This window comes from Corvus brachyrhynchos, unplaced genomic scaffold, assembly GCF_000691975.1.
Source record: "Corvus brachyrhynchos isolate BGI_N302 unplaced genomic scaffold, ASM69197v1 scaffold80, whole genome shotgun sequence".
Classification (NCBI taxonomy): domain Eukaryota; kingdom Metazoa; phylum Chordata; class Aves; order Passeriformes; family Corvidae; genus Corvus; species Corvus brachyrhynchos.
In genome coordinates this window covers 9,317,008-9,330,486 of record NW_008236769.1, presented here as the reverse complement: position 1 = coordinate 9,330,486, position 13,479 = coordinate 9,317,008, and the positions used below count along the sequence as shown (strand labels likewise).

At 38.8% G+C, this 13,479-nt stretch overlaps 1 protein-coding gene across 1 annotated transcript in view; it reads left to right on the top strand.

Annotated features, from left to right (window-relative positions):
- ABLIM2 (actin binding LIM protein family member 2) overlaps window positions 1-13,479 on the top strand; it is a 95,097-nt gene that overhangs the window by 60,370 nt on the left and 21,248 nt on the right. Inside the window, exons 12-15 of the mRNA XM_017727532.1 lie at window positions 6,381-6,482; window positions 7,803-7,856; window positions 11,324-11,376; window positions 12,238-12,423. Of these exons, the coding sequence (XP_017583021.1) occupies window positions 6,381-6,482; window positions 7,803-7,856; window positions 11,324-11,376; window positions 12,238-12,423 (395 nt within the window). The remainder of the gene's footprint in view (window positions 1-6,380; window positions 6,483-7,802; window positions 7,857-11,323; window positions 11,377-12,237; window positions 12,424-13,479) is intronic.

Below are 13,479 nucleotides of genomic sequence, written 5' to 3'. Positions count from 1 at the left end.
TGTGAATTTTTAATCTTTCCAGGGGAAATGAAGATTTTATGGGTAACAGGAACAATTTTTACAGGAATTGAATATTTATACTACATAAAGTCTTTGTCAAAGTGGAAATGAGATGGAGCATAAAAAAATCTATTAGAGACATTAATCTCTGCTGAAGGTCTGGTAGCTGTCATGCCTAATCTTAGCAGCACATTGTTAAAGCAAGGAGGAAAGGCAAAAGGAATTCCAAATAAACTCTAATGCTTTAAAATTTAGAGGATAATCTTCATAATCACCATTTTTAATAACTGCCACTAGTCTTCCAAACTGTGTTATCAGGACATTATTGCAGCAAAGCAAACAAAGATGACTTGAGAATATATTTCAAGGTATTTAATCACATGTCTAACTTTCAGAGCTCAAATAACTTCAGAATGTTTCTTCAAATACTTAAATTAGCCATGCACTGGAGTGCCCTGGTGCATGGTGAACTAAATCCTACCGGTGTGCACCGCCGACAGTGAGAACTGGACCCACTCAGGGCACAGTTCTCTGCAGAGACAAGGCTCTTCCCATTTCATTTCATTAGATCCATTATGAGCATTTATCATTCCCTCTTGCAGCTTTTTAATATGCAGGTTTTCCCCTGGGTGCAGCCATGCTTTTTGTGGTGCCTTTTCTGGAATATTTTCTGATGCGTTACAGCATTTTGGGTGATGCCCTTTTTGTCCGCGGAAAGCCCCTGTCCCTTGGCTGACCCCAAAGTATGGCCACTGTCATGTTTTTAGCAATAACCAGAGAAAGATGGAGTTTTAAATATAAGCTATATGTTTTCTAAGCATCAGGAGGAAAATGTTCCTGAAAAAAAAGGATGGCATTGTAATTTGTGGCTTTCAGTAAGTGAACTAAATAGTTTATTTTCACTTACTCTCTGTTGCCCCCAGCTGGTACTCACAGTCTTGGTACCAGTAGCTGCATCTCCCTGCCCCAACACCCAAGCCTTACATCTACATTCAGACATCATTACATCCCTTTCTTCAAAGGTAAGGTCCAGGAATGCAAAACCGTGCTGTGATAATGTAGATTTATTCAGCTGTGTTTCACTTTTATGTCTGTGCAAGCATGGCTTCCACCTGGATAAAATTTGTCTTAATTTTGTGCAAGTGCTTCCTTGATGTACTGTGTAAGTTTTACAAACTGAGTGGGTATGGGGTGTTTTATTTTTGCTTTTTTTCAGTGAGTGTAAAGTGTCTTTCAAAGGGTAGATGGAAAGAATTAGCTTTTCTAATGAAACTGAGGAAGGGAATTATTTAAAAGTCTTTTTGTTTTAAAATACCCTAAATAGTGATGGTAAATAGTATAATAAGCTTATACATTTGATACAACATAGGATGATCAGTTATCTAACCTTCCAACCTACATTTAGATGTTCTTCATATTATTTGTAGCATTGCAAAAAGTTATGACAGCTGGTTACATCAGTGCAGTTGCACTGTCAGTTAAGCTGTGCCATAGCTTATAAAACATAGTGACTGAATCTGTTCTCCTTGCCATTAGTTTTTTTGCAGTGGATATTAACTTCTGATGACCTCCATGCTGGATGTGAGACAGCACTAAGGAATGCCAGGAGCCTTTGAGTCAAAGGTTTTTTTTTAGCTAGTTGGTTAAATGTCCAAGAGAGAAGACATTCAGCTACCGCATTTGTCTTCCCCTGAGTCTCTCTTCTATAGTAACAATATGAACTGTGAGCAGACATGAATGGCAAACACTTTCAATGCCTGTTCCTGGACTCTCATGTACTCTTTGATTTAATTAAGTAAAACTGTTGTTCTTGAGGTTGTAACCAGTAAAGAAAAGGGAATGACCCTCTGCAGGAGCCAGACTTGCACATGCAAGTGAATAGCAGGTACTCGTTGCCTTTGGAATAATAATTAATGCATCTTCATTGGGCCCTGATGCTGCCCAAAGGCAGCTGAATTTCACTGGGATAAACAGGAACAGAATCAGGCTCGAGACATCCAAATATGATCCTTGAGATTAAACTTAGGGGGAAAAATCTGATGAGATTAAGCTGTTTGTTGCCGTTTCAGAGTCTACCTGCAAAGCTCCTTTCCACAACCAGAAGCAGTCAGCCTCCCACACATTTCTTGAAAGACTGGCACAATCCCTGGTATTCTGGGGCACTGCTTGAACTGTTTTTTTATCTGTCCTCTAATTTTGGATGGTATTATCCAACCTGATGTACTGAGTAAGAGAAACTTCTTCGGTGTGCTGTAGCACACAATTTCACTGTATGGAAAGCTCTTTCTCGAAGTCCTGCTGGCAGTTGCTTGGCAGCACTCCTGTGCAAATGAGTTTCTGCTCAGTGCTACCTGGTGTTTCTCAGAGCAGCACCAATTATTAAGTGCTCCTGTTTGGATGAAGGAATCATCAAGTGGTAGGTTCTTGTGCCCAAATAATTATTAGTAATGTGATCGAAATAATAATAGTTTGCAATTCTGCAGCACTTTTTTATTAAGGAGCTAAAATATTTTGCAGGCTGTACCTTACAGTGCCTCACAGTGTTCCTGTGAGGCAGGTGATCCTGTCTATAATTTTCCTAAGTAGGTAGTCCTGAGCCCTGCCAAGGTTGAATAGATTATTCACTGGTTTTCACTGAGTTAATGTCTCTGTCCAGAATGAGTCAGAAGATTTGCCTCATCCTCCTCAAGGTCTCTGAATTCTGAGTTCTAGAATGTGTTTTTTTCCTTATCTGGAAGTGCCTTTTGATGGTGTAGATATGCTCTTTTTTTCTCTTCAAAGTGGTTAGTGTGGGAAGAGTAGGATTGTAACAATAGTTGTTTTGTGTCCGGATCAACCTTAATGTTGCCGCTTCAGTTTTAAGAAAGTGAAATAATGCTTATTTAAAAAAAAAAAATAAAATCCAAAAATAATACTCTGCTTTATTATACTAGAAGTAATCTTTGTAAAACCAGCACTCCACATATGTCATAATTTCTTTAAGCTTCCAGTAGACAGATACATCACTAGCCTAGGGAAAATAAGACAAGCAAAATCTTCCTTTTGATTTCACTGAGGTTGCATCATATTCTTCCTGAGAATGACAGAGTTCATCATTTTTTCCAGTGACGAATATGATTACTAAGTTCCTGTTCTGTCAGTGTACTGCAGTCTAGCTCCCATGAAGTGTAATAGGATGACCTGTTATTTATCATGAAGAGAAATGATTTGGTTGTGCTCTTTTAAGGATTTTTGTCTTCAGAATAAGTCCTGTGAGAACCTCACTTCAAGAAAGTTTCTCAGTTCATGCTCTTGCAAGTCATAGGTGTGATACTTGAAGTACCTATGCTTGGTGTAGCAGTTCTTCTTGAAGTGATGGAGTCTTTGAGTGTGCTGAGCCCTGCTGAAAAAAATGTTTGCTTAAAACATGGTGGAAATTATCTTGCCTTTCTAGTGCAGGAGCACAGCTTCCAAAGATCTTTTTCTTTGGCTTTGAAAACTTGAAAAGAATTAGTCATCAAGCTTCAAAAAACTTTTTCTAATTTAGTGCACCATGGGCAGAGATATTAAAGGGTCCAGTTTTGTGAGTAGGCTTGGACAGTTCCCTCATTAGACCAGTGACATCTGTTTGTTCTTCAGTCCTGAACTTAGACAGCTCTTACTGTAGCTTGTTATCAACTTTCCCATCCTCACAGCTAAGATAAAAGCTGGCTAAGAAGGAGATATAAGCAATATTGTACTTTTCCTGACAGTCCCTTAAAAAGGGAGCATGGTCTGAGCCCTGGTCAGTTGGCTCTACACACACAGGGTTAAAAGTACAGCCTGCCCTGTCAGCAGCCAGAAGGCACAAGGAAGTTTTTGTGGTTTACGCTCAAGTTCAAAGTAAGCCTTCCCAGATTCTTTCCAAGCTAAACAACATCCAGGGAAGAGTTCAGGATTCTGGGTTTTTGCTCGTCACTGATCAGTAGAGAAGATCACAGCCTGTGGCTGCTTGTGGGAAAAGGCAAGCCCAAAAGTTTGAAAAACTGCTCTCTCTGGTAGTTATTTTTTCTCTGAGAACTTACTTGAAGTTCTTCTTCAGTCTATACTAGGCAAACCTTGAAAGAGATAATGTATTAGCAAAGTCTCATTTTAGAGATTTAAACTATAGCCTAGGCTAAGCAGCTTTCTGTAGTTCCTACACATTAACTTTCTTTACATGGATCTTCAATTTGCTTTATTATTGAACATTTACTGTTGTATTCAAAAGGTGAAATACAACTATCATGTTTGTCCAAATCAGTGGCAGAATTAAAGTTCAAATGTGTATCAGTTTGTAGGAGTGGGGTGCAAGAAGAACCTTTTCCGTCATTTCATCCTTAGTTCTTCAATTTTGAGTAAATTAGAGGTTATGGCTTTGCAAACTGCTCCACACAGATGATCCTTGCACTGAGCAATTTTTGGATTCCCTGTCCCCGGGTACTTGCACTTATATCTTGTGTTCCTTAATTAATGCTTCCTCCTGATTCCCTGCTGACACTCTGCCCTATCACTGAAGAATGACTTTCTGTGCGTGTATGATACCAACACCTTGAGTCACTGCTCAGTGAAGTGATTACTCATGCAGATCATATATGAATAGACATTTTATTAATATGCTAATTTTTAAGTAAATGAGGAATTAATACACTGTGGAAATTTCTTTCTGTTTAAATTAGAAAACTCCAATAACAGTATCTTATTTGAATGAAGGACATCACAATATTTTTAAGAATTTTGGAGGTATAAGGGACGTTGAGGTTTCTTCCATTTAATAGGGATGGGCAGGAATTTGGGGCAAGCAGCAAAGAAAGAGGGAATTTGTAAATGTGGAGTGAAAACCTATCACCATTTTTTGTCTTCCAAGAGCAAAGTGGGAATCCAGAAACTGAATAGCTGTCTGGTTTCTTGTCTGAGGACTGCTTGCCTGCAAGCTCATGGTGAAACACTGGATTCTTAGTGATTTCATAATTTTTCCTTTACATTTTGGAAGGACCATGGGCTATCAGCACCTGTAGTTGGGATTTCAGTTTCTCAGTATCCAAGATTACACTTTTTCAACAAGAAATCACTGTTGTGTCACAGCTGAATAGCTTTTGAGTTTTAATTTTTTGTCTACTGTGAACGCTACAGACACAATTTAGGATGGATTAGTTAGTGTATTGTTATGAGATAAAACAGCACGCTCTTCTGACCTCATCTGTCCTGTCTCTGCTCCTGCTGAGCTCGGTGGCACTGTCCCCTTGACCTCAGTGGTGCATGGCAAGGCTGGCTTTGGTGACAGTCAGATGGCCATGCACCCACTGCTTGTCAGCAGAGACCACCTCCATGGGCATGGCCTCGACAGCTCTGGTAGCCCAGTAGCTCTGTGGTTATAAAATGTCCCCTTCATGAAGGCAGAGCTCAGTTGCAGATCTAATGCCCTGAGCTGCTGCACTTTCCTTACCCCAGAGAAAATTGCTACAACTTCATCATTACTAGCCATTAAATCTGTGCTTCATCCACACTAAAAGAGTAACAGCAAATTAACAATCATTTGATGTAAGAATAAATGTCATGTTTGCTTCCAGTTGCTTAACAGTGCTGTGAACTAAAAGGATTTTACAAGTCCCAAAAAAGTAGAGCTTTACTTTTTTGTTTGCCAAGCAGCACTATAATGCCATAGAGTGTGCTTCAGGGAAATAAACCAAGAGGAGATGAATGGCACCTAATAAGCATTTGACAAAACAAGTGTAGAAATGAATATGGAAAAATCCTATTTATATCTTGAAATTTGGTGAAGTGACTATGGCATTATAGATTCATGACTTGATAATCCAACCTTGTTTGCATAAAAATGCTGTGGTATGTTACCTGTGGGAAAAGTTTGCAATTGAAAGCCAAATTTCAACATCTCTTTTTGTCACTCATATATGCAGGATTATTTGACTTAACCATAACGTTTATATTTTGGTCTAGTCCTGCTTTGAGATAATTTAAACATTACTTAATTATTTACTACTGGTTTCAGGGACAGGCTACGAGCCATAGCATTAAACTTTTAAAACACGTCATCAGTAGATTATTCAGTTAAGGCTATGCAAAACACATTGCAAGATTCTGGATGTTCTTATCCTTTGATTTTCTTTTTTAAAGTGCCATTAAAAGAGAAGTTTTCATTTCAAAGTAGGGCATCTTAATCTGATATTTATCAGATAGTAATTTTTGATGAGGTGTTTGGAGTCTGAGCCAATGTACTATGCTGAAAAATAATGGGTTTTACAAAAACATATATTTAAAACTGTTGGATTAACAAGTCATTCTGAACAAGCTTTTATGCTTGAAATACTCTACTTTGCTTTCCATTTTTCTTTTATCTGCTTTCTTTGCTCTTCCCCTTGGAGGCAGTGAAAGTGGTCGGAGCACTCCAAGCTTATCCATGTACTCTGACAGCAAATCTTCACCTTCTGTCTATCAGCAGGCTCCTAGGCATTTCCATATTCCAGGTAGGCATTAACTGCTTAGCTTTTGATCTTCAATATCTGGCACCTGTTTATCCTCTTCTGAATGTAATTTTTTTTTCCTTTTGGCATTGATTTGTGAATTTCAAAGTGCAGAACAAGAAAATGTCTAGTAAGTGAATAACTGTTGTTAAACTTCATCTCAAAAATAAAAGAGAGCTGTGTGCTCATGTACCTATATTTTTAAAAAAAACTACTTTACAGGAGGCACAGAATAAAAAATGTTACCAAGAGTACAAAGTTACAGCAGTTCTGGGTTAGTGGCTGAACTTGATGATCTTAGAGGTTTTTTCAGCCTTAATCATTCTAAGATCCTATGGTCGATATTGCCATAACTGCATGGATGTATTGAATTTGTGTGCAGGAGGAATGACTGAAGGGGTTTTTGTTGTTTTAGTTATTTTTCCTTATCAGTCTATTATCTGAATTTAAGTAATATTAACATAAATTTTAAAAGAAGCTGGAAGACTTGAGAACTGAAGGAGGCTCGCTGTGCCTGTCTCTGCATATGTACTCCACTGTTTTCAAGTTCAGCCAACAAGCACATTAAACTTACATCCACACCATTTAGCTTTTTGACTGCTAAACACATCTACCTCCTCACTGTAATAGTTTGTTTATTCATGTTTAGCTTCTGTGGTTTATGTTTCTGTAAACAGACCACGATTAGGAATTGTATCTGCTCAGGTCCATAGTACTGAGTAAATCTGATGTCTGTACAGTGTGATATGGGAACCCTAGACTGTGGCTCTGAGGGCTCCCAGAAAATTCCTGGAAGGCCAAGTTAGCCATACAATTCAAAATTAAGACAAATTATTGGATTTCCTAAATAGTAGTTTGTATTTCCAGTATAAACATTTACATGTGAACGTATAGACTTTATTTGTAATTAATGGAGAAAATCCTTTTCCAAGTGTGACAGTTGTAGTAGTCTGTTGTACTTACATATGAATTTTAAATAGTGGCAAGTGTAGCCAGTTTCTTTTTGCTGTCTATGAAGTATATAGTGGTAGTGCAGATGAAGCCACCTACCTATCACCAAATGGATGCCATTCAAGTTGTCTTAAAGTATTTTGAGGGACTTAAGGGGGATTATGTTGCATAGGTAGGTGTAAATGTTTTCAGAATATGATGGATAAAGTTTTGTTCTCTTTTAATAACCGGTAAATGGCAAACCAGTGAATGAATGCATAGTCTTTGCTGAAGTTTTTGCATTGTTATTGTTGCCGAGAGGAGGCAAGAACAGCATGGTCTCAACTGCTTGCTTACTCTTTCATTCTTTCCTTTCTCTTTCCTCTTCCTCAGACACTGGCGTAAAAGATAACATCTATAGGAAACCTCCTATCTACAAACAGCATGGTACAGTCTACTTTTCTCTGTGGCACTTTTATCTACGTGTCTTTGCAAAAAAATGTATCTTGACCCCCAAATTCCTTTGCTGTAGTCTTTGCATTTCTTATGTCCCTATAATCTCAAACAGAAAAGGAGAAAAAGTAACATGAAAATTAAATAGCATTTTGTATAACATGATGTCCAAGGATACAGTAAGTTCTCCAAAACTGGGATAATGGTATTTTAATTTGTTTTGATAATTCAGAGCTGATAATAAGCACCACACAAACCGCTGTGCTATGCACTCACTGCTGTGCCACGCCCACTTGCCCTCTCCTGCCCCTCTTTGCCTGCTCCTTATATAAATCACTAGAGGCAAGTTCTCAGAAAAAAAAAAAAGCCGACAGCAGAAAAAGTTGAATATTGCAGTGGTGTTTGGAAAGATCGTGAACAAATGCAGAGTAACACTCATCTATGTAAGTCAGCATAGCTTCACTCATGAGCTTCACTGATGAGAGGATTCTGATATCCTGTATCCTGACTGTGTCATTTAATGTTATAGACACTTTTGGTTTGCAAAGAGGATTCTAAGCAGCAGCTATATTTTTGCAGGCTGGGCATTTTTGTATCAGTTTGCTGTCTGTCGAAGTCTGGATTATGTCAGTTTTGCACTGCTGTATGGAGTTGTCCTCATAATCACTGGAGCAAGCAGAGAATTAAAGTAGTGAGTCAGCAATCTCAATAGGTTTACAAGAATATATGTTTTAAACTTTCTTTTCTAGATAATAGATGTGCTGAAAGATTGTGTTGGCTATACATGCTTTTTTTTTTTTTCCTACCAGAGGGCAAAACATAATTTACTCTAACTAAAAATATGTAAACCCCAAAACCATAAAATCCGGAAACAACAACAAAAATCAATAAACTTTCCTTCCAATAAAAGGAGTATAAAGTAAAATCAAATTTAAATAAATTTATCTTTTGTTCTGGAAGGAATCCCACCTAAAGCATGAACACATGAGCAGCTGATGATTCAGCCCCTCAAGCTAATGGGACACTGAACTAATTCATGCTGAAAAGGAGCCAGAGAACATTCCTTTGTTTAAGAGACCAAGTTTGAACAAACAAGCACAAAAATGTTCTTTAAAACAAGAACTGCAAGAAGCTCTTCCAAAACATTTGGCTTTAAAAGGTTTTAGTTACATCAGCACCCAACAGATTTGCTGTAGCTACAGCTTCTGTGTTTGTTTTATAAACAACCAACTTCAGAATGAAATAAAGGTGGTGGAAGAATGAGACATGCAAGAGATCAGACTCAGAGCTGAGTTTGCAAAGTGAATAGTATAGGAGCCTGCATGGTTGTGTGTGTATATGTGTGTGTTTGTGTTTTAGAAATATTTGAACATCATTCAAAGTTACTGAAAAAGTTTTGAACTCACATTGGGATTCATGGCAGAACTGGGTATCCCTTGTATCAGTGAAGCTAATGCTCAGTACTGATGAAATTCAGAGCACTTGGATTTATTTGTGTTCCACAAAGCCTTCTTGGGAACTTGGGAGGGGCTGGCCTTCATAGCCCCCACTGATTTTGGTTATAAATCCTCTGCATCTCTTTGAGATCAGATGCTCTCAAGATCTTGTGGAACCTTTGAAATTTCTGAATAGAAATCTTGAATTAAGCATGGGGGCTTTTTCTTTGAAAACATCAGTGTCTTGAAACAAAAATAAAATTTCCAAAAATGCATCAGATTCTCTATGTGGATTTCTGATTTAATGAGAGCAAGATCCGTACACATACCCTGGAATATCTTGTTGACTCGTGATTTAGGGTGTGCTCCCAAAATATCTGTGAGCCAGGTTTAGGTCCTTCTTGCAATGTAGGGTCTTTATTCCTTATCTGTCATATATGAATATTCCTTCCTATTTATTCCTCAGAGAAGCAGCTTGCCATCTTGAGAAAGTACCCTTGTCAGGATGCTATTAGATAACTGTGAAAACCTTGTGTTTTTTCATAATGCTGTTTATATTTTCTGACCCAGCTTTTTTTTTTTCTTTTCCCCCACACAAAAAAAGGGGGGGGGGGGGGATCAAACCCTTTACAGTTACAGATTTTCACCTCTAACCCACAGATATTTTCCTTATGGCAAGTTTTCATTTTTTAAGCACCACCTCCTCAGCAAAACCAGTTAAGGTCTGGATGTGAGCTGTGTGGTGGCACCAGAAATTGCAACAGAATAGCACTGAAATGCTTTTGGTGGTGGCCTTTTGCCTGTGTTGTTTAGATGCAGGGCAGATCCTCTGCAGACATGAAGGCTGGGGAACCGGAGAGGGCAGAGTTTTCCCAACTTGTTGGGAGTGTTGCAGCACTTTTAATGGTGCAATTTAATCTCCTCTCCATCTCTGTCTCTAACAATCTCATCTGAGCCTTAGCTTTTGTATAATCATACTCTTTCTGTTATTAATAAGTATGTTTTCTGTCTATATTGCATTGCACAGGGCTATTTTTCTCAGGCACTGCAGACAACCCCCTTGTTACACTCACTTCTCATGGGCTTAAAGTTGTGCTACATCCTTACGTTATTCCAGTTTTGCACCATTAAAACTTCCCCCAAACTACTCAGAGTGATACAAAGGCAATTAGGGCTCAAGTTTTAAGAACTTACCTGAAATAATGTGAAATCTGGCACAAAACTTTTTATAAGATTCTCAACTGTAACTCAATATCTGGAACAATGCTCTGGGACATAAAAGACAAGGAAAAACACATCTGAGGGTTGAGAACTATCTAATGAAGAGCTTTGAGGTTTTCAGTTTTCTTCTCAGTAAGTTGGAAAGTTACAAGAAAGTAACCCAATATCAGGATTTTTTTTTTGGAAAACACTATTTAAAAGGACAATATGGGCAGAAGAGTCATAAAAATTGGTTGGTCAAGAATATTGCATTTCAGAGTCTGACACAGTCTCTCTTGTAGATTTCATAAAGGGGTAATGCCAAGTTTGTTCATAATTTTCTTTACCATGATTGTCTACCCTCTTTGGGAACCCAGCAGATCCAGGTGTGCTGACCACAAAATATCTGCATGACTGGTTGTACTTCCATGGTCATTGTAACACAGAAGGAGGAAATGGCTTCCCTGTGTCCAGTGACCACAGAAATTTGTCCCTGAGTTATGATGTACAATTTTTTTTCCCACCAGTCATTCCCCAAAAGCAGTTTCTTCCTAAAAAGACAGGTTCTGAATTTTTTTTTAGCAGGAATAGATTCTCTAAATTCACTGTATACATGAAGGATGAGTATTACTGTAATAATTTCAAGATTATTTTAATTAATTCTGTGAAACCATAGCTCTACGCATCAAATTTTCTGTCAAATTCTATTTTTTAATTGATTTTCTCCCCCTCTTAAAAATATTTGGAACATAACTACAGTCAAAACAGAAGATAAAAAATAAGATGCATTCAGTTCAAATTTTTAAAATTACCTTAATCTTACAGCAGCAAGAAGATCAGAAGGGGAGGATGGAAGCTTGGATCAGGACAGTAAGAAGGTAATGATCAGAAAGACCAAAAGGAGGTATTGAGCTTTCTTGAAGCAACCAGTTTTTAAAACACATTCATATATAAAGGTATTCTTTCAAATAGTTGAACTAATTGTTACTACTTTTAGGTTTTTCAAAAAGACATAGAAAAGCTTAATCTCTCACCCAAAGGGTTTAGAATGTACATTCTACAGTAAGGAGAAGTAGGGAGATTGAGATTAAGAGCAGTAAACTCATGGATTTTCACGTGGTCTCAATATCTACATTGGAGATTCAGCTGATCCTGCAGCCTTTTACTTAGGGTGCATATAAACGTAGAAGAAAAATGTCAGGAGCAGATTAATTATAAGAAAATGACGTAGTGCATCTTCTAAAGTGGGGCATAGTGGGCAGCTTCATGAACAGAGAAACTGTCCTCAGCTCAGCTAAAAATTAAAAGTTTCTGGTAGCTGTGATGTCTAAATCATCATATAGTCAGCTTTTATAATTTGATAAAGGATGGTACAAGCTGCAGCGAGCATACACAGACGAGCAGTTCCCAAGGTGTCTGGGACAGCTGAGGTAGGAGAACTGCCTTCAGGTGTTAAATCCTGTATCTTGTAACAGGTTTTTCCTCTCTGCAGCTGAAGACCAGTTGGCTTATTCTGAAAGGAGACATGGACACCAGAACCAATTCCCCGGATTCGGACACACGGTCGCTGTCCCTTACTGCCGGAAGCGACAGGGCACAGGAGGGCACGACCGCCGGCTACTCGCTGCAGCGAGCATACACAGACGAGCAGTTCCCAAGGTGTCTGGGACAGCTGAGGTAGGAGAACTGCCTTCAGGTGTTAAATCCTGTATCTTGTAACAGGTTTTTCCTCTCTGCAGCTGAAGACCAGTTGGCTTATTCTGAAAGGGGACATGGACACCAGAACCAATTCCCCGGATTCGGACACACGGTCGCTGTCCCTTACTGCCGGAAGCGACAGGGCACAGGAGGGCACGACCGCCGGCTACTCCTGTGAGTGCTGCACCCGCCCCCGGCACTGCTGGGCACCACGGTGGCAAAGGAAGGTGGCCCTGCTGCAGCCCCACCCACACAGCTCTCTGGCTGCTTTTGTGCTTCATCTCTGCCATAATTACACCTATTTGTCACTTTGTTCTGCCGTGGCTTGTAAGCGTTCAGTGCCTCCAGACTTTGATGATGAAACTATTTATAGTTTCTTATTAGTGAAAGAAGCAGCATTGCCTGTGTAAGTGAACTGTTGTCTCTTTGGAGAGCAGAGGTTCCTTACCACCAAAACCCACCCCCCTGATTAAAGTGCCCATTTATTTTATGATATCTATTTTCAGTAGACAGGATAGCAGTATCAGGCAGATTTTTCATTTTGTCATCCTTGACACAAACCGTGTGGTTTGAATATCAATGGAGCCATTTCTTCTTTACCATGATAAGCATAAAGAATACATCACTGCAGAGATTAATTTAGGTTGTTTTTTTTTTTTATCACTCACAGTTATAAGGTCACAGAAATATTCCAGGTGGGAAAGGGAGAATTTTGTAACTGAATACTGGTCTGGGGACCATATGTCTGTGCTAGTGGTCAGTACCAAAAGCATGTTCTACACATTTCTTACTCCACAGTTCAGCAAGTCAGAAGCATCAGAATTGGGTCTGAATTTTACTTTTAGATTACGTAAATGACAAAAAGTAAATTTAATGAATTTTAAGAGATAACTGGGACATTCCTCTCCCTGCCTCCTATACTTTACACCATGCAGCAGTAGCAGGTCATCTGGGGTAAACAAGTTGGGGAAGCAGTTTTCTAAAAGAATGCATCCAATGTGAAGCATGTCTGGCAGCAGGACTAGGATGTCAGTCTTGTGGGCATTTTGGTAATGTGATAGTTGGCTCCATCAACTTATGTTAAGGAAATTATGGCTTAGCTACGCAAGGAAGGGGGAAAACAGATGCTACAAAGTCGGTCACAAGGCTGTAACAAGATAAAGAAGAAAACTTATTTTAGATCATCGGTCTCACTGGTCTAGCTTGAAGGGATATGATAACTTAATCCTCACCACAGATCACAAACATGTGCACAAGGTGTTTTGCAGGATTCCCTGTGTATG